The 19,185-nt window shown below is 44.6% G+C and overlaps 1 protein-coding gene across 2 annotated transcripts; it reads left to right on the forward strand.

The window, feature by feature from the left end:
- Positions 1 to 8,640: 8,640 nt before the first annotated feature.
- On the forward strand, positions 8,641 to 18,778 carry SLITRK4 (SLIT and NTRK like family member 4). 2 transcript variants are annotated; one of them, XM_026683444.2, is made up of 2 exons: positions 8,641 to 8,724; positions 15,055 to 18,778. In XM_026683444.2, exon 2 carries the CDS (start codon positions 15,106 to 15,108, stop codon positions 17,608 to 17,610), a length of 2,505 nt encoding a protein of 834 aa, XP_026539229.1. In that variant the 5' UTR covers positions 8,641 to 8,724; positions 15,055 to 15,105; the 3' UTR covers positions 17,611 to 18,778. The 2 variants fall into 2 exon arrangements, with proteins under 2 accessions (XP_026539229.1, XP_087828364.1); XM_087972238.1 differs by lacking the exon at positions 8,641 to 8,724 and adding an exon at positions 9,454 to 9,808.
- Positions 18,779 to 19,185: the final 407 nt, after the last annotated feature.

Consider the following 19,185-nt stretch of genomic DNA (forward strand, 5'->3'; position numbering starts at 1 on the left):
GCAACTGAAAGCTTCTTAGAGAGTTTTATATATACACTAAACCACAGCTGAGAAACATTACACTTAAAATTTGGCAACCCCATTTTGTGGTTGGAATATCAATCATCCTTTATGAATCTAGATCCAGAGATGCCTTTAAACAGCGTCCTGAAATGCCGGATCTAATTTAAGGACCCAAAGTTTGGGGCCTCTTAAATCTGGCCAACAATTGCTTAACTAATTACACTTTTAACATGACAAGGAGAGAGGAAATTGTTAAGAACCTCCGTTGGGGGGTGACAAAGCCAATTGGGCTGAGCAATGTTCGCCCCGTGTGAGCAAGGCTGCATGGGTTTCCGCAGCTTTGTTTTTCTTAATGGGTGGTTTTTGGAGTTTATTTTTTTCCATGAAAACAAAAAAAGAAAACAATGCCAAAGCTCTTTCCTGTCATTTTTGTGCACTTCCTGCTTTCAATGTGGCAGAAGAACACGACACCAGGTCCATTAAAGCCCATTTCAGAGGGCTTTAAAGACATCCTTGTGTCACTGGTTGTGGAGATCTGGTCATGGTTTGGAGCTTGCCATATGGTTCTCCTGGTTGATCCATGACTTACGCTTACCTGATTTTATGCTTTATGGTTTTAATTTGGTTTTAGCAGCTACAGTGTTTTTTCTGTTCTTCTGTATTAAGTTTATTGTGTAAATTGTTACGTAATTTAGTGGTTTTTAATGAGGGTTCCTTGGTGTTCTCTGAGCTTGGTTGTTTTATTGCAGATGTTCCATTACCCAAACAAGGTAACATCATCCATGTTGTGGTTTTGACCTATGTGAAATGGGTGCCATTCTATATTGGATGGTTGGTTGGTTAGTTGGATAGTTCTTTGGAGGGATGGAATCCAAGAATTTGATAAATCAATTCCATGTGTATTTAGTAGCAAAGAATGACCAAGATTGAACTATGGAGAAGTTCTAAACACCGTTTCCTCTTTAAAGAGTTGGTTTTTCCAGTTGGTTTTCTTTGCTTTCTGAACAAATTTAAACCAGTTTTATTTGTCTCAATGCTTACTAGCTCTTTGATCTGCCATGCTCATTCTTACCCATGATATACCAGGATATAGAGCTAGGAATGAGAAGTCCTGTAGTCTTGAAAAAGTTATCAAGGAAGGGTGATTTTAATAGTCTGTAGACCTCAAAATCACTTTTCTTTGTCATGTTTTCCACACATGTTGGTTTGTAATCTGTAGAAATAGGCTAGGAAGTTGATGCTGTCTGTGGGACAAGCTGTCTCTTGAGAACTATGGTTATCTGTTGGCTTCCCTATGGACCACATTATCAATACTTACAATTCTATCTTCTTCTACCCTACCTTCTTCTACCCCATCTTCTACCCTACCATAAATACTTACAATTCTTTCTGAATTTTTCTGTTTCATTAAAAAGGACAAAAATGTTGGCACATTAATAATAGCTCTAATCCAAATGAAAGATTTGTGAAGGCCACTCTCTTTAGTTTGGATTTGATTTAACCAAGGAGTGAGAGAGAAAACACCAATTGAATTTTTTTGAAAGAAATCTAGGAAAACAAATAAAATGACAGCTGAAGCCTTGTGTCATCGATAAGGCTCAATTAGAAGATACCACTGTCAAGTGAGGACAGATTTTCAAAATAAAACAGACCAGGAAGTCTGCTTGTTTTGACCTACCAAAAACCAAGCAAAACAAATCAAATGCAGTTTTATTCTTTATCCAAAGGTTTTATTCTTTCTTTGCTGACAACAGAATCACCCTGATGTGAACACAGGAAAAAAATCTGTCACGATTACAGCTCATTGTGTGCAAATATTTAAGGTGGAAATTGTGATGTATGTAAGAGTAAGACAATGTTGTTCTATAGTACAGGTGGCTTCATGCTGAGTTAGAAGTTTATGGGCCTTTTATGCCCAATAACACCTCTCTCCTGAACCAGAAGAATAGAGAAAATGGAAAAATGGAGGAGAATCCAGACTGTGTGCACAATCTATCCAGGATTTTGATGGCTCATGAATGGATGGATCGATGGATGAATGATATGGTTAATATTTGCACAGACTTTTTTTTAAAACTTCCATTGTGATTTTACTCATCCTAATGATGGTGAGAAAGCATTATCTCCTTTCACTTCCAATGCATGGAGAAAATCTTGATTGATTTTCTGGATTAATTGGATTGGATTAGTTGGATTAATTTGTTAGATTAATTAGATTGGGACCTGTGAGGATATCACCAAGATCAACAAAACCAATTGCGAGCAAAGTCAATACTTCTTCCTATATCAGTCACAATGGACTTTCTGAGCCAAGACTAAATATCTCACAACCAATATCACACAATATCTCACCTAGGAGATTTAGTTGCCTTCTCCGGCACTGATTTGATGTGCAAACTTTTGTGATTCTATCTGAAAGGCAATAAAGGGGATTGGACTAGAATGACCTACAAGGTCCCTTCCAACTCTGTTAATTTGTCAATAATCTGTTAAAGAATCACTCACGGGACTGTAGAAAATGTTCAGGACAGGCCATTTCCCTAACCTCTAAAAGAGAAGTCTCCAACCTTCTCCACCATCATGGCTGACTGAGGAATTCTGGGAATTGAAGTCCACAAGCCTTAAAGCTGCCATGTTTGGAAACCCCTGGTCCAGAGAGTAAGGAAGATGATTTCGAGGGAGCTTTGAAGGAAGACAGCAAAAGTTCCTACATATCTCCATCAAGGTCACCTTCCTCATTCTTTAGACTAGGGCAGAGGTCTCCAAACTTGGCAACTTTAAGATTTGTGGACTTCAACTCCCAAATTTCCTCAGCCAGTTGGCTGGGGGATTCTGGGAGTTGAAGTCCACACCTCTTAAAATTGCCCTGGTTGGCTGTCCTTGCCCTAAAGAAACCTTAGCAAAGAGCACCTGAAAAACAACAGAGGTATTTGATCAAAAAGCACTATTGTAACTAATCGAGAATGTGAACCTGGATCAAATTAAACAGAATACCCAGACGCAAAAGCATGAGAAGAAACTATTAAAGCGGAATATGACCAAGCAGCCTAGGCAGTTATCTTAATTGTCTTTTTCCTGTGAATGTTATCCCTGTAACATGAATTCTGATTAAAGGCAGCCAGACATTCAGAGCTCCTGGTATCTCCTGCCTGCAGTTTATCAGAGAAACATATCAATTCCTTCAAGGGAATTAATGAAGAGCAGGAGACGGACTCGCACAGTTTCGTGTCATTCAGCAACCACAACCCAGCTAGCACTACCGTGGTCTCCGATGCACTTCTCCAGCATTGTGTGAGTAAGGGCTTTGCACATCCCTTCTGGGACAAAATAATAATAATAATAATAATCAGGGATTTAATTTGAGACTGTTTGTTGGCCAGGCCTTCGTAATAGCTCTGCGTCAAAAGATGCCTTGAGTGCATTGGGAGGGATTAAAATTAAATGGATTAAAATATCTGAAGAACTCTTGTGCTTTTTTGGAGAGTAGCGGCATGAAATTACAATGTTAGATGATGGATATGGAAGAGTAGAATGGGAAACGTGGGTTTCTGTGTGAACCAATGGTGGGACTCAATTTTTTTTACTACTGGTTCTGGGGGCATGGCTTGGTGGGCATAGGATGGGAAGGTTACTGCAAAATTCCATTCCCTCCCCACCCCACTAACCTACTTTCCAGCTCCATTCTCCTCTGCAGGGCAACCAAAGAAGACCCAGCCAATCAGCTGGGACTCAGGAGGCAGAGAATAGATGGGGACAGGGCCAGTCAGAGGTGGGATTTGCCAGTTCTCCGAACTACTCAAAATTTCCACTATCGGTTCTCTAGAACTGGTCAGAACCGGCTGAATACCACCTCTGTCTGTTTTCCTATGTTTTCCTTGCTGCCTTCCAACATGGAGGAGGTTGTTGGAGTTTATTTGTTTGTTTTATTTGGGATAGCAATCCAATTCATTCATCTCATCCCATCCCATCTTCTATCCAAGCTTTCCTTCAGAATCTCAGTGACGTACACACAGCACTCCCACTTCCAATTTTTTCCATTAGGAAGCCCTTCCCTACTTGAGAGCGAACCTCAATCTGGGTCTTCCAAACCTACTAGTATCTGAGGAGGTTTTCTACAATAGATGTGGTATCCTTCTACAAGACCTAACTTTTTGTGTGTGTGTGTTGGCATCTACAAATGAGGTAGGACTTCTGCACATTCACCCTCTTGGCCAGTTTTCCACAGATGCCAATGTTTCAACACAAGTCCAACTACACTACAAGTCCAATAGCTAAGCTACAGCATGAGCATTGCTCAATTCACCCAATGAAGAGGGAACCTCATCTTGTGTTTTGCAGAATAGAATAGAATAGGAATAGGAATAAGAACAGGAAGAAGAATAGGAATAGAATAGATTAGGAATAGAATAGAAATAGAAATAATAATAATAGAATAGAATAGAATAGAATAGGAATAGGAATAGGAATAGGAATAGGAATAGAATAGAATAGAATAGAATAGAATAGAATAGAATAGAATAGAATAGAATAGAATAGGAATAGGATAGGAATAGGATAGAATAGAATAGGAATAGAATAGAATAGAATAGAATAGAATAGAATAGAATAGGAATAGGAATAGGAATAGAATAGAATAGGAATAGGAATAGGAATAGAATAGAATAGGAATAGGAATAGGATAGGAATAGAATAGAATAGAATAGGAATAGGAATAGAATAGAATAGAATAGAATAGAATAGGAATAGGAATAGGAATAAAATAGGAATAGGAATAAGAATAATCACCCGCAACTTCTGAAGCCAATGTATTCCACTGGGCAATTGTCCCTCATCATTAGGTAATTTATCCTAAGTTCCAGGTTGCTTCTCTCCTTGGTTAGTTTCCATCCATTGTTTCTCATCTTGCTTTTGGGTGCTTCTAACCAGCAAAGAGTCCAAAGAGAAAGCAATGCAAGAGAATAGTCCACCTCTCTCTCTCTCTTTCTCTCCTGTGGAACAATTTGCTGTGAATAACGACTGCCATGGAAGGCACATGACTGAACATCTGGAATGAGGGGTGTGTTTTTGAGCTGCTTTCCTTACCTTGCCAGCTTTCTGATAGGTAATTCGCTATCACTTCCCGAAACCTTCTGCCGAAAGTGGAGGAAGCTGGCTGGAAATAATCAGAATCATGCAGAGTGCCATAGATTGGACAACATTTCTTCTGCTTTATTTAGCACAGTGCTCAGTTGCCGGAGCTCAGGCTTCCCGAATATTTACAGCCTCATGCTGCTTCTTCTCACATCAGCCCTTTAAATGTTGCCCATGCAGAGAGATTCGATGCAGCCTTTTTTTTTTTCCCCTTGAGCAAAAGATTTTCTCCCTTCAGCCATCCATCCTTGCTCTAACTGGCCAGCTGAGCCTCTTGTAGGCAAGAGGAAGCCATAAGGAAGACGTACAGTTCCCTTAGGGCTTGGAAACAGCAGGTTTGGCCAGCCAACAAATGGTTGCGTGCCTTTTTTTGAACTTAGGGGTACCGCCACCACACCTGCAGTCGGGCAGAAGTTAGAAATCCCTGCCTTGTTAAGCCTTTTTTTTTTTTTTGTACCATGGAGGCTGTAGGGTTCATCATTTGGTAGCTTCTGAGTTTTGTCTAAACTGGATGGTCCTTCAAATTCCTCTATCAGTTGGATTTCTCTTCTAAAAGCTAGGCCCAAAAGAAAGCACCCTGCAACTTGGGTGAACCCAGGACGATTGGTGGTTGGTGATGAAGGGGCCGTTGAGTGTAAGATACAGAGTAACAGAGTTGGAAGGGGCCTTGGAGGTCTTCTAGTCCAACCCCTGCTCAAGCAGGAGATCCCATACCATTTCAGACAAGTGGCTGTCCAGTTGCATTTTAAAAGCCTCCAGTGATGGAGCTTCTATAATTTATGAAGGCAACTTCTGAAGGCAAGATAAAAATGTAAGCAGTCCTACTGAACCATGTATGGTCCTACTGAACTATGTATGTATGTATATATGCATGCATGAAATGAATGAGTGAATGAATGAATGAATGAAACAATGTATTGGTGGAATCAGCTCAGGTGGAATGTTCCAATTTTTAGCAGAAGATTAAAGTTTTACTGGGTATCCGGATTATTGGTGATTGATGAAGGGGCCACTGAGTGTAAGATACAATATAATAAGAGTTGGAAGGGACCTTGGAGGTCTTCTAGTCCAATGCCTGCTCAAGCAGGAGACCCAATACCATTTGAGATAAATGGCTGTCCACTCTCTTTTTAAAAGCCTCCAGTGATGTAGCACCCACAACTTCTGAAGGCAAGATGAACATGTCAACAGTCCTGCTGAATCATGTACGTATGTATGAATGAACGAATGAACGAACGAATGAACGAACGAATGAAAATGAACAAAAATGAACGAATGAATGAATGAAACAATGTATTGGTGAAATCAGCTCAGGCCGCATTGCTAATTTGAATGAAATTTGGGGATGTCCCCATTTTTATCAGATGATTTAAAGTTGTATCAGGGATTAGACAGGTGGACAGATATGGTTAGATCCTTGTAAAAGAATGTAGACCTGGCTTTGAGAAGGGGAAAGGTTTTATAGCTGCTAAACTAAGAAGGTAGATGTGTCGGCATTAGCCCAGAATGGCCTGATCAACTGGCTTGTTCCACAGTCCAAAAATGGAGTCGAGAGGTTTTCCAAGCTTTCATAGAATGGTTGGGGATTGGCTTGGGATGGTGTTCAAACCAAGCAAGAGTTTGGCTAATTATCATTCTCCATTAAAAAAAAAAAGACTTGGTGGCACCATTTGTGTGTATTAGAATGATACCTGATGTATTTTCAAAGAGATTGTTCTCAGCTTTGAGGATTTTTTGAAAGAACACAATAGATAGATAGATAGATAGATAGATAGATAGATAGATAGATAGATAGATAGATAGATAGATAGATAGATAGATAGATAGATAGATAGATAGATAGATAGATAGATAGATAGATAGATAGATAGATAGATAGATAGATAGATAGAGGAAGGATAGATAGACAGATAGATAGATAGATGAAAGAGAGATGATAGATAGGTAGGTAGATAAGAGAGAGGTGACAGGTAGGTAGGTAGGTAGGTAGATATGATAGATAGATAGATAGATAGATAGATAGATAGATAGATAGATAGATAGATAGATAGATAGATAAGAGATAGATAGATGAAAGAGGGAGAGAGAGAGAGAGACAGACAGACAGACAGACAGATTTCTTTATTGGCCAAGTGTGACAGGACACACAAGGAAAGAAAGAATACAACTATAAAAATATTTTCCTTCCTTGTCAACATTCTACTAATGGAAAGTTGGATTTCCTTGAAAACTCCCTGATATAATCAGCACTTGGTCCTCTGGTGAAATCATCTGAAACTGTAATTCATCGGTAAGAGTTCTTATGACAGTCAATCTAACACTTAAGAGAACTTACAACATGCACAATCTAAAGAGAAGAGACTCTGATTCAGCCAGCCTTGAAACCAAATGTCTTCTGCCAAAGGTGCTGTTTTCAAGAGGCAACTGGACTTTCTGGTTTTCCTTTGAAGAAGACTTTTTGCTTCTCATCCAAGGAGCTTTTTCATTTCTAAGAGAAGCCGAAGAAGAATGGATGAGAACGTTCAATTGGGGAAAAAAAAGACTTTTATCTTTTCCTGAACTCTGGAAAGCACCAACATCTGTGTTATTTCCTTCCAAAGTTTGCAAACTTTCCCAAGGAAACAAAACCACCTGGATTAAGAAGACTTTGGGTCACTCCTGGTATCTTCCTGCTGTTGTGTTTTTTCATCAAAGGGCACTTGCAAATTTGCACCAAAGTGCAAATGATTTGCTGGCAGGATGCATTGAAACTAATAGGTTTAAAAAATTATGAGAGAGAGGGAGGAGGGAGGGAGGGAGGGAGAGAGGGGAACAGGGAGAGAGATTAAGTTGCTAGTTTTGGGGAACACAGAATCTTAAAGAAACATGGTCTCACTTTTGGGAAGGCATGCATATTCTCAGTTTCTCCCTTGCCTGGATTAAATTTATCTTTACATATTGGATCCTTCTATTACCTGCACTTGTTTATTATCCTTCCTTGGGGGAAACTCTGTCCCATTACTTGAAGAAAGATATCCCTTGCCTTTTAAAAAAAAAATCCTTATGCCAAGGAGAGATAATGGGGGAATGAGAATAAAAAAAGCATCTTAATGAGCTTATTGTAGTTTGCATTAAAGAAGGGGAAAAAAAATAACAGCATTAGAGGGTGGAAAATAGTTCTTGCAATCCCAGGACAGCTGTTAACTGAATTGCAGGCGCAGAGGGAAAAAAAAAAAACTTACATTGGATGGAGAGATTCTTCCTTCTTTAAAAAGAAAAGGAGAGAAGGTTGGACCAAGGGAACCTGGGGGGGTGGAGGGTGGAAAGGAAAGGAAAATAAAACGAAAGAAAGGGAGTGAGTTGTCCAGGCATTGATCTTCCTACTTGGGGGATGCTGCAAGGGGGGGGGGTTTAATTTTCGGAGGGGGGTGGAGGGAGGAGGAGGAGGGAAGAGGGAGGTTTCTGTTTGCCTTCTCCGCCTCTCCCTCTCTCCTTAATTCCACTCCCCCCCCCCTTTCTTCCCCTGCCAGGCAGATGCCACCATGAAAGGACCCAGAAGATCCACAATCCGAAAATATGAACCCTGGGGAAAAATTGGGATTAGTCACCTAGGTCAGTTACTATTCCATGTGGAATAGCTGTGCATTTGAACCCGTTCCTCTTTTTTTCCCCTCTTCTCTTCCCTTTCCTTCTTTCTTTTCCTTTCCTTCTTCCCTTCCTTTTCCTTCTTCCCTTCCCTTTCCTTCCCTTTCCTTCTTTCTTTTCCTTTCCTTCTCTTTCCTTCTTCCCTTTCCTGTCCCTTTCCTTCTTTCTTTTCCTTTCCTTCCCTACTGTCTTCCTTCTTTCCTTTCCTTCTTTCTTCCCTTCCTTCCCTTCCCTAGTTCCTTCCCTTCTTTCCTTTCTCCTTTCTCTTTTTCTCCTTTCCTTTCCTCCTCTATTTCCTTTCTTCCCCCCTCCCCCATTTCCCCCCTCTCCTTCCCTTTCCCCAGTCCCTCCTTCTTGCTGCCCTGACCATCTGCAAAACGACCCGCCAGGCTTTCCCAAGGTGGCTAGGCTTAATCCAGCTGCTGGGGGCTTTTGAGGGCGCCCCCGCACTCTCTTCTCCCGCTTCTGCTTGCTTTAAGCTGCAATTTCGCAAGAAACTCAAACCACGAGGACCGGCGAGGCGGCAGCGACGCCCGCACCCGGGCTGGGACTGCGCTTTGGAAGGGAAAGGGGCTCCGACGGGAGGCGCGGGGACGCGGGTGTTCCCAAGGCTCCCCCTTCCTCTCCAAGCAAGCCCCCCGACTCCTTTTTTGTGTGTGTGCGCGCCCGGAGGAAATAAGAACCGCGGTCCGGGCTGGCCTGGCTGGGTGTGTGGGGGGAGACCCAGCATGACCCCGGCGAGGAAGGCTGCAACTTTGAGCAGAGGGGAAGCTTCTGCCTCGGCGCCTTGACGCGGGGCGCAAAGGAGGCGCGCGAGCCGGAGCATCTCCCGTCCGCCTCGGCCGTGTGAACCTGGAGCCAAGGCGCGGAGCATCCCTCACGGGGACGCGCTGCCGACCGGGGGGACGCGCGCGTGCCGGAGCGCGGGAGGTGGTGCTGGTGGTAGCGGAGGAGGAGGAGGAGGAGCAGGAGCGCATGCGTGTCGCCCGGGGCCGCTGCGCGGGTCGTGTGAACGCGCGGTTCTTCCTTGCCTGCGCGGGCCGGGGAACGGGTAAGTACCTTCAGGCAGGCGTCGTCCCCCCCACTTTCCCCGCTTCTCTTCTCCCCCCGTCTCACCCCGGGGCTTCTCGTCCGCGAAGAACGGCGGAGGAAGAGGATGCCAGGCTCCGCGGCGCGGAGGGCGGCAATTCCCAGCTCCTCGGGGATGCGTGTCTAGAAGGCAAGAGCATCCCGACCACGGCTTGGCGCAGGGGATTTGCTCCCGGGATTGGCGACGGGGATGTAGGGAGGGGGAGGGAACAGGCGAAACGGGAGGGGCGCTTTCCCTCCCCCACCACCCTCCGGCTGGGCTGCACCGGTGCGCTCCGGCTCGCCTGCGGGGGTGGGTGGGTGGATGGATGGATGGGGGCGCGTGTGCCGGAGTGTGAGCGAGTGTGCCAAGGGGGAGCGAGCACAAGTTCCTTGCACGCTTAAGGAGGCACCCCAGAAACTGCGGGCCGGGAGGAGGGAGGGAAAGGGGGAGGGAGGCTCGGGGCAGGGGTTAAAAAAACGGGGGGAGGTTTGCAAGAAGCGCCGATTTGGGAACTGTCCTGCCAAGTGAAAGAGGTGAGGTTCCGACGTTGGGGAGGGGGAGGAGAAAGGAGAAGATGGGGGCGGGGGTGTTGCGTTTTTCTCCTGCGGGGAGAGCTGCGTGCTTTGGGGGAGGGAGGGAGCGAGTGTGCGTGGGATGAATCCCTCCTTTGCCGGTGGATCTCCCTCCCCCTCTGGAGATCCACGCGAAAAGGAGATGGTGGGGTTTTTTTGGGGGGGTAGGGGGCGCCTCGGTTATCTCCTCCTCCTCCTTCCTCCTTCTTTCTTCTCCTCCGGCCGCCGGCCGATGCTACGGATCTTTTTCGGGTGGGCCGGCTCCAGGAAGGAAGGAAGGAAGGAAGGAAGGAAGGAAGGAAGAAGCAGAGAGTGTAGGAAGGAAGAAGGGAGGAAGGAGGGAGGGAGGGAGGGAGGGAAGGAAGAAGGAAGGGAGGGAGGGAAGGAGGAAGGAAGAAGGGAGGAAGGAAGGAAGGAAAGAAGGAGTGAGGGAGAGAAGGAAGAAAGAAGGGAGGGAGGGAAGGGAAGGAGGAAGGAAGGAAGGAAGTAGGAGAGAGCGTAGGAAGGAAGGAGGGAGGGAGGAAGGAAAGAAGGAGGGAGGGAGGGAAGGAAGGAAGGAAGAAGGGAGGGAGGGAAGGGAAGGAGGAAGGAAGGAAGAAGGGAGGAAGAAAGGACGGAAAACGCGACAGAAACCCCCATTCCACCCCGCTCTCTTCGTTTCCATTGCTGCCTATCTCCCCCCCTCCCTCGGGAACTGCCCCCCCACCCCCCCAATTGTCGCCGCCGCCGGAACCTGGCGATCCGGGAACAGCGAGGCTGCGGCATCAGCGGTGAAGCACTGCGGTGGAGGCCACTCGCACCCCCCCACCCACCCACCCACATCGCCCCGCATCTCCCCGGGACGAGGTAGGGGAAGCCAGCCGAGCGAGCGGCCTTCGGGCCAAGGGAGGGGGCTGTGGGGCTGTCTGTGCGGAGATCCCTCCTCCTCCCCCCCCTTCTCATCCAGGCTCTCCCCGTCCCGGAGTCTCTTCTCCCAGTTGCAAAGCAGTTGTGTCGAGAGCCTCCTTGCTGCTGCTTCTCTCTTTCCTGGTCGGTGTTCACTCATCGCCCTCAGGTTGGCCAGCAAGAATCATTCTTCATCTCTGGTGCTTTCCATGCTAATTCCAAATCCTTCCTTCCTTCCTTCCTTCCTTCCTTCCTTCCTTCCTTCCTTCCTTCCTTCCTTCCTTCCTTCCTTCCTTCTTTTCCTTCCTTCCTTCCTTCCTTCCTTCCTTCCCATATTGTTCCTTCCTTCCCCTATCTTCCTTCCTTCCTTCCTTCCTTCCTCCCTTCCTTCTTTCCCCCGTTCCTATATTGTTCCTTCCTTCCCCTATCTTCCTACCTTCTTTCCTTCCTTCCTTCCTTCCTTCCCTTCCTTCCTTCCTTCCTTCCTTCCTTCCTTCCTTCCTTCCTTCCTTCCTTTCCTTCCTTCCTTCCTTCCCATATTGTTCCTTCCTTTCTTCCTTCCTTCCTTCCTTCCTTTCCTTTCCTTCCTTCCCATATTGTTCCTTCCTTCCCCTATCTTCCTTCCTTCCTTCCTTCCTCCCTTCCTTCTTTCCCCGTTCCTATATTGTTCCTTCCTTCCCCTATCTTCCTACCTTCTTTCCTTCCTTCCTTCCTTCCTTCCTTTCCTTCCTTCTTTCCTTCCTTCCTTCCTTCCTTCCTTCCTTCCTTTCCTTCCTTCCTTCCTTCCCATATTGTTCCTTCCTTTCTTCCTTCCTTCCTTCCTTCCTTTCCTTTCCTTCCTTCCCATATTGTTCCTTCCTTCCCCATCTTCCTTCCTTTCCTTTCCTTTCCTTCCTTCTTTCCTTCCTTCCTTCCTTCCTTCCTTCCTTCCTTTCTTCCTTCCTTCCTTCCTTCCTTCCTTTCCTTCCTTCCCATATTGTTCCTTCCTTCCCCATCTTCCTTCCTTTCCTTTCCTTTCCTTTCCTTTCCTTTCCTTTCCTTTCCTTTCCTTTCCTTTCCTTCCTTTCCCTTCCTTTCTTTCCTTCCTTCCTTCCTTCCCATATTGTTCCTTCCTTTCCTATCTTCCTTCCTTCCTTCCTTCCTTCCTTCCTATATTGTTCCTTCCTTCCCCATCTTCCTTCCTTCCTTCCTTCCTTCCTTCCTTCTTTCCTTCCTTCCTTCCCATATTGTTCCTTCCTTCCCCTATCTTCCTTCCTTCTTTCCTTCCTTCCTTTCTTTTCCTTTCTTCCTCCCTTCCTCTCCGCTTTCCATCCCATCTTCAGCCTTTCCCCACAGATCCATCACTTTGACCTCTACTCCTGCCTCTGGTTCTTTGTACCTTTCTGCTGGTTTCTTCTTTGGAGTTCACCAAGGCTCCAACCTCATTCCCCCTCCCTTCTTTTTGGTCCACCTTATTCCTTCTTTTTTCCCCTTCTCTGCCACATGGACACCTTCCTCCAAAGCTCCTTCAAACTCTCCTTGGCCTTCCCTTTCAGTCCCACTCTTTCCTCTTTTATATTATCCCATTTTGTATCCTTTCTGACAGCACTGTCTCTTATAAATGCTGTTTTTATTATTGTATTCTCCAACACAATTGTTATTTTTCCTCAAGATTCCTATTGTTCTTATTCATAGATTCTCTCTTAGACATGCACATAAGGCATCTCTCTCTCTAACCCTCTCTCTCTCTTCTCTCTATTTCTTTTTTCCTTCTCTTTCTTTCCTTCTTCCTCTTTCTAGCTATCTCTTTCCTTCTCTTTCTTTCTCTCATTCCTTCTTTCTCTCTCCCTCCCTCCCTGCCTTTCTTTCCTTCTCTCTCTCTCTCTTTGTCTCTTTCCTTCTCTCTCTCTCTTTCTCTCTTTCCTTCTCTTTCTTTCTCTCATTCCTTCTTTCTCTCCCTCCCTCCCTCGCTTTCTTTCCTTCTCTGTCTCTCTCTTTGTCTCTTTCCTTCTCTCTCTCTCTTTCTCTCTTTCCTTCTCTTTCTTCCTCTCTTTCCTTCTTTCTCTCTCTCCCTCCCTTTCTTTCCTTCTCTGTCTCTCTCTTTCTTGATGGCCATCATCTGCAATATTCTAATTTGACTTTTGGTCCTGAGGGCTTGAAAAGGCTACCGGGTCATGCAAAAAAAAAAAAAAAATGTGCAACTTAAAAGCAGCCTTTTTTTTCTCTTGTAAATGGAGGTGGATCTGTCTTTGGGTCCAATTATGTAAGGTATGCAAGGAAAAAGTTTCAAGGCAGTTTCAAGATGACATCACTGGAAGGAATTGTGAGTTCATGTTCTCCCTACTGACATGGGCCTCCTTTTCAGATAAGGGGTTGGCTTGCAGTTTTGATCCTTGGATCCCCCTTAAAACGATGAATGCTACAATTGAAATGGGGAATCTATTCTCTTCCCCAGACTGCACCACTGTTGTTGTTTTTTTACCCTCCTCCCCCTTGATATTGAAGAATATCAGGCATAGATCAATGCTCGGCTTAGAACTCCTAATCAATCGAATTGATCCACGTATTTATAAGTTGTCCCCGTGTATATAAGAACAGGCATGTTCAGCCTCGATCCGTACCTGCCTCCCCTCTTTCTGTGTGATTCTCCCTTCCCCTTCTCCCCCTCCCCTTTTCTCTTGACTTTGGGATGGATTGTGTGTTGCTTCCAAGGACGTGATCAAAATCTTTCAGGGACCATGCAAAAACGGAAGGCCGCTTTGGAATGCTAAGTGTACCTTGAAAAAGAAAAGGGGGGGAGGAAAGGATAAATGCCATTTTGGGGGAAAGGTTTGTAATGTAATAAACACCGCTGCAAGCATATCTTGTGTCTTAATGAAGCTTTGCATGGCCTCGCCAAAGAAGAGGCTTTGCATGGGGGGGTTGTGCATTATGCATGTGTGTCAGAAAGAGAGGAGGGGGAGAGGGAGAGGGAGGGAGGGAGAGAAATAGAGAGAATGTGCCATGAGAAGGAGAGATGGAAAGACCCCAAGCAAAGCAGAACAAAGGAGGGGAAGAAGAAGACAAAACGGAGAGATTTCTAATTTCAAATGCAGAGTTTGTCTATTCCCTATATATGAATTGCTCTAACCCCCTTCTTGTCAATTGGCAAACAGAAGCTTCCATGTGTGCATAATAATAAAATCATGATGAATTATTGAATGATGAATTCCCCTCCTCCCTCGGGGTCTTATACAATGCATCCAACAGTAGAGATTACCTACCTGGAATAGAATAGAATGGAATAACAAGAGTTGGAAGGGACCCTGGAGGTCTTCTAGTCCAACCCCCTGCTTAGGCAGGAAACTATACATTCCAGACAAATGGTTGTCCAATGTCTTATTTAAAAACTTCCTGTGTTGGAGCATTCACAATTTCTGGAAGCAAGTTGTTCCACTGATGAATTGTTCTAACTGTCAGGGAATTTCTCCTCAGTTCTAGGTTGCTTCTCTCCTTGATGAGTTTCCATCCGTTGCTTTTCTTGTCCTGCCTTCAGGTGCTTTGGAGAATAGCTTGACTGCCTCTTCTTTGGGGCAGCCCCTGAGATATTGGGACGCTGCTATCATGTACCCCCCTACTCCTTCTTTTCATCAAACTAGACATACCCAGTTCCAGCCACCGTTCTTTGTATTTTTTAGCCTCCAGGCCCTTGGATGAATAAGCTTATTCTCGTCTTAATTGTCTTATCAGTTCTTCCTTCCCTTCCAGAACTTTGGTCCCTAAAACCTATGTTCTTTGTGTCTTTTGTAGACTATCCATCTTTGTTCAGGAACAATAGGCTTGATCGCTGATCTGAGAAAAATGCTCCTCTGGCTTTTTTTGGTGTTGTCCAGCCCAGCTTCTTCTACGGATCCAGAAACGGACGCCTCGGTGGAAATTTGCAATGTTTGTTCCTGTGTATCAGTGGAGAACGTCCTTTACGTCAACTGTGAAAAGGTGGCCGTTTACAGACCCAACCAGCTGAAGCCCCCTTGGTCTTATTTATATCACCTCAACTTCCAGAATAACCTGCTGATTATCCTCTACCCAAACACATTCCTTAATTTTAGCCATGCGGTGTCTCTGCAGCTGGGAAATAATAAGCTACAGAACATTGAAGGAGGAGCGTTTATGGGTCTCAGCGCATTAAAACAGCTACACTTGAACAACAATGAATTAAAGGTTCTTCGTGCTGACACTTTCCTTGGCATTGAGAACTTGGAGTATCTCCAAGCGGACTACAATTTAATCAAATATATTGAGCGGGGAGCCTTTAATAAACTTCACAAGCTCAAAGTCCTCATTCTTAATGACAACCTGATTTCTCTCCTACCTGATAATATTTTCCGATTTGCTTCTCTGACCCACTTGGATATTCGGGGCAATCGCATCCAGAAAATGCCCTACATTGGTGTCCTGGAGCACATTGGGCGCATTGTGGAATTGCAGCTGGAGGACAACCCGTGGAATTGCACCTGTGACCTTCTGCCTTTGAAGGCCTGGCTGGAGAACATGCCCTACAACATCTACATCGGCGAAGCCATCTGTGAGACCCCCAGTGATCTCTACGGGAGGCTTTTGAAAGAGACCAACAAACAAGAACTCTGCTCCATGGGGACGGGGAGCGATTTTGATGTCCGAATCCTGCCCCCTTCCCAGCTGGAGCCTGGCTTCAGCACTCCCAACGGCCACACCACCCAAACCACGATGCATCGGTTGGTCACCAGACCTCCCAAAACGACCAACCCTTCCAAAATCTCTGGAATCGTGGCCGGGAAACCTTTCTCCAGCCGCAACCTCAGTCAAATCGTGTCTTTTCAGACCAGGGTGCCCCCTCTGACCCCTTGCCCACATCCCTGCATTTGCAAAACCCACCCTTCGGACTTGGGATTAAGCATCAATTGCCAAGAGAAGAATATCCATTCCCTAGCCGAGCTGGTCCCTAAGCCTCTGAATGCCAAGAAATTGCACGTTAATGGCAATTACATCAAGAACGTGGAGGTGTCTGACTTTGTCGAGTTTGAAGGGCTGGATTTACTCCATCTGGGCAGCAATCAGATTGTGGCCATCCAAGGGGAAGTTTTCCACAACCTGACCAATTTGCGGAGATTGTATCTGAACGGCAATCAGATCGAGCGGCTGAGTCCTGAGATGTTTGCCGGGCTGCACAATCTTCAGTACCTCTACTTGGAATACAATGTCATTAAAGAGATTTTAGCTGGCACCTTTGACCTGATGCCCAATTTGCAACTCCTCTACTTAAACAACAACTTGTTGAGAAGTTTGCCTGCCTACATTTTCTCCCGGGCACCGCTCGCTCGGCTGAATCTGCGCAACAACCATTTCATGTACTTGCCTGTGAGCGGTGTGCTGGACCACCTGAAAACCTTGACCCAAATTGACCTGGAAGGGAACCCCTGGGACTGCACCTGCGACTTGGTGGCCCTGAAGCTGTGGCTGGAAAAACTCAACGACGGCATTGTGGTGAAGGAGCTCAAGTGCGAGACTCCCGTGCAGTTTGCCAACATCGAACTGAAGTCGCTCAAAAATGAGATCCTGTGCCCCAAACTCCTCAAGTCGTCTTTCTTCACCAGCCCGGCCCCTGTGCTGACCTTCACAACTCCTTTGGGCCCTGTCCGCAGCCCTCCTGGTGGTCCGGTCCCCCTTTCCATCCTCATCTTGAGCATCTTGGTGGTCCTGATTTTGACCGTCTTCGTAGCTTTTTGCCTCCTGGTCTTCGTTCTCCGTCGCAACAAGAAGCCCTCCTCCAAGCACGAAGGCCTGGGCAACCCCGAGTGCGGTTCGATGCAGCTCCAGTTACAGAAGCACGATCACGCGGCCCAGAAAAAGGACACCTTGGGGGCCGAGTCCTTCATCCCGCAAACAATCGAGCACATGAGCAAAAGACACTCGTGTGGCTTAAAAGAAGCCGAGACGGGTTTCATGTTTGCCGAACCGGTGAGCCAGAAAGTCATCTTGAGAAACAACAGCGAGAAGGAGAAAGAATTGCTCCACACGGATATCCGGAAAAGACTGAGTACCATTGACGAACTGGATGAATTATTACCGGGGCGGGATTCTAATCTCTTTATCCAGAATTTCCTGGAGAACAAAAAGGAGTACAACAGTATAGGGATCAGTGGCTTTGAGATACGCTATCCAGAGAAACAGCCGGACCGAAAAAACAAATCTTTAATAGGAGGAAATCACAGTAAAATAGTAGTGGAACAGAGGAAAAGTGAATATTTTGAGCTAAAAGCTAAACTTCAGGGCTCCCCGGATTATCTGCAAGTCCTCGAAGAGCAAACGGCTTTGAATAAAATCTAGGCCGTGCAATCTGATTTCTTACAGAGGACTTTTATTTAATGATGCAAGTGCCTTTTGTTGACTTTTCATTTTCCAAATATGATACTCTCCCGATAGGCATAAAGGCAGGCAATCCAGGGGTGTGTGTGTGTGATAAAATTATAGCTCCAAATAGATTTTATTTCTTAAAAACTCTGCCCAGTGGGGAAATGGTAGGGAAAACTGCAAAGACTCTATTGCCAAGGTGTTGCTTTATACACATATTACACTGAATTTAACCTCAAGAGGAATATATATTTTCTACCCTAATTGCAAAACTTTCATCTCCTTGTGATTTGTTCAAACAAATGCACAAGAAAAAGAAGAAGAAGAAGAGAGAAAAACTAATGACAGAAAGAGAGAGGAAAGGGGAAGCGGAAGAAGCTGTGCTGGTGAATTCCACACGGATTAAAGTTGCTAAAAGGAACCAAAACTGGTTTCAACCCTATAAAAAGTGGTGGATTTCACGATTGCAAGAGATTTTACAAACCACAAAAGCATGCAAATGAAAGAACCTTTCCATAGTTAAAATTGTAAAATTGGTTACTTTTTCAGCCTGCATCTTGAAAACACTGGATTTATAATGTTAAAAATTGTGCAGAAATCTTCTCTTTAAAAAAAAAAAAAAAATTACCATTCATTGCATCCATACAAAAGCAATTTTGACCATCTGATTACATGCCAGAAATCTGCATAAAATTGATTCAGACGAAACCCAAGTGGCAACGAGGACTGGAAGAAAAAAAATACTTGACGTTTAAGACAAACCAACTCCCACCCATGGTGAAACTCCTGTTCAACCCCCCAAGGTTGTCCAAAATTTTCAAAAATTTGCTTGCTGTGTGAGCGTCTCAGAAATTATTTTTGTAATATAATTCATATTTATGAAGTACTTTGTATACTAAATAGGGGAAAAATTATGTACTCCTCATAATGTATTTAAATATGCCTGATTTGTTTTCCTGGTCACAACGGTGCATTAATCATTAAATATAATTTAAACAAAACAAAAACAAAAAGAGAGAACCAATATACCAAACAGAAACTATTGATGAAATGTATAGATTTATTTGAGAGTCAATGTGATCAGGTCTTAAGAATAATAATGATGAAGATGAAGATGATAATAATAAAATTATGTTCTGTACTACTTTTGTGAAAACAACATAGGGTCTTATTTAGATTTGTGGCACCCATTTCTGTGTCATATAAGTCAATTTTGCCTGTCCTGTTTTTTTTCTTTTGTTAGCAGTGTTGAGATTTTAGGGCTCTTCCAGTTTTAAGGGGTTAATTTCATTAATGGTTTAAGCTGATGGAGTCACTAATGAGACAGGTTAATGGTGTGTACAGACATTTCTGATTGGTTGTAGTGCTGTTGATTGTATTTCAGTTTACAATTGTCTAGACTAGAGGCAACTTTCCCACCATATTTGGTGGCCTGAAGGATGTTTACCAACAGGCCTATCTTTTTCAGAACCCCAAAATTGATAAAACTAGAAGGGCTGCCAAGAACATACTCTACGTTCTATCTGCTCTCTGCTTCATCCTTAATAGATC

Source organism: Notechis scutatus, chromosome 10, assembly GCF_049901735.1.
Source record: "Notechis scutatus isolate UNSWTSFEM ecotype Mainland chromosome 10, rNotScu1.2, whole genome shotgun sequence".
NCBI lineage: Eukaryota > Metazoa > Chordata > Lepidosauria > Squamata > Elapidae > Notechis > Notechis scutatus.

Excerpts from the sequence above, each read along its gene's own strand:
- SLITRK4 (XM_026683444.2), top strand. The coding sequence starts at position 15,106 with ATGCTCCTCTGGCTTTTTTTGGTGTTGTCCAGCCCAGCTTCTTCTACG.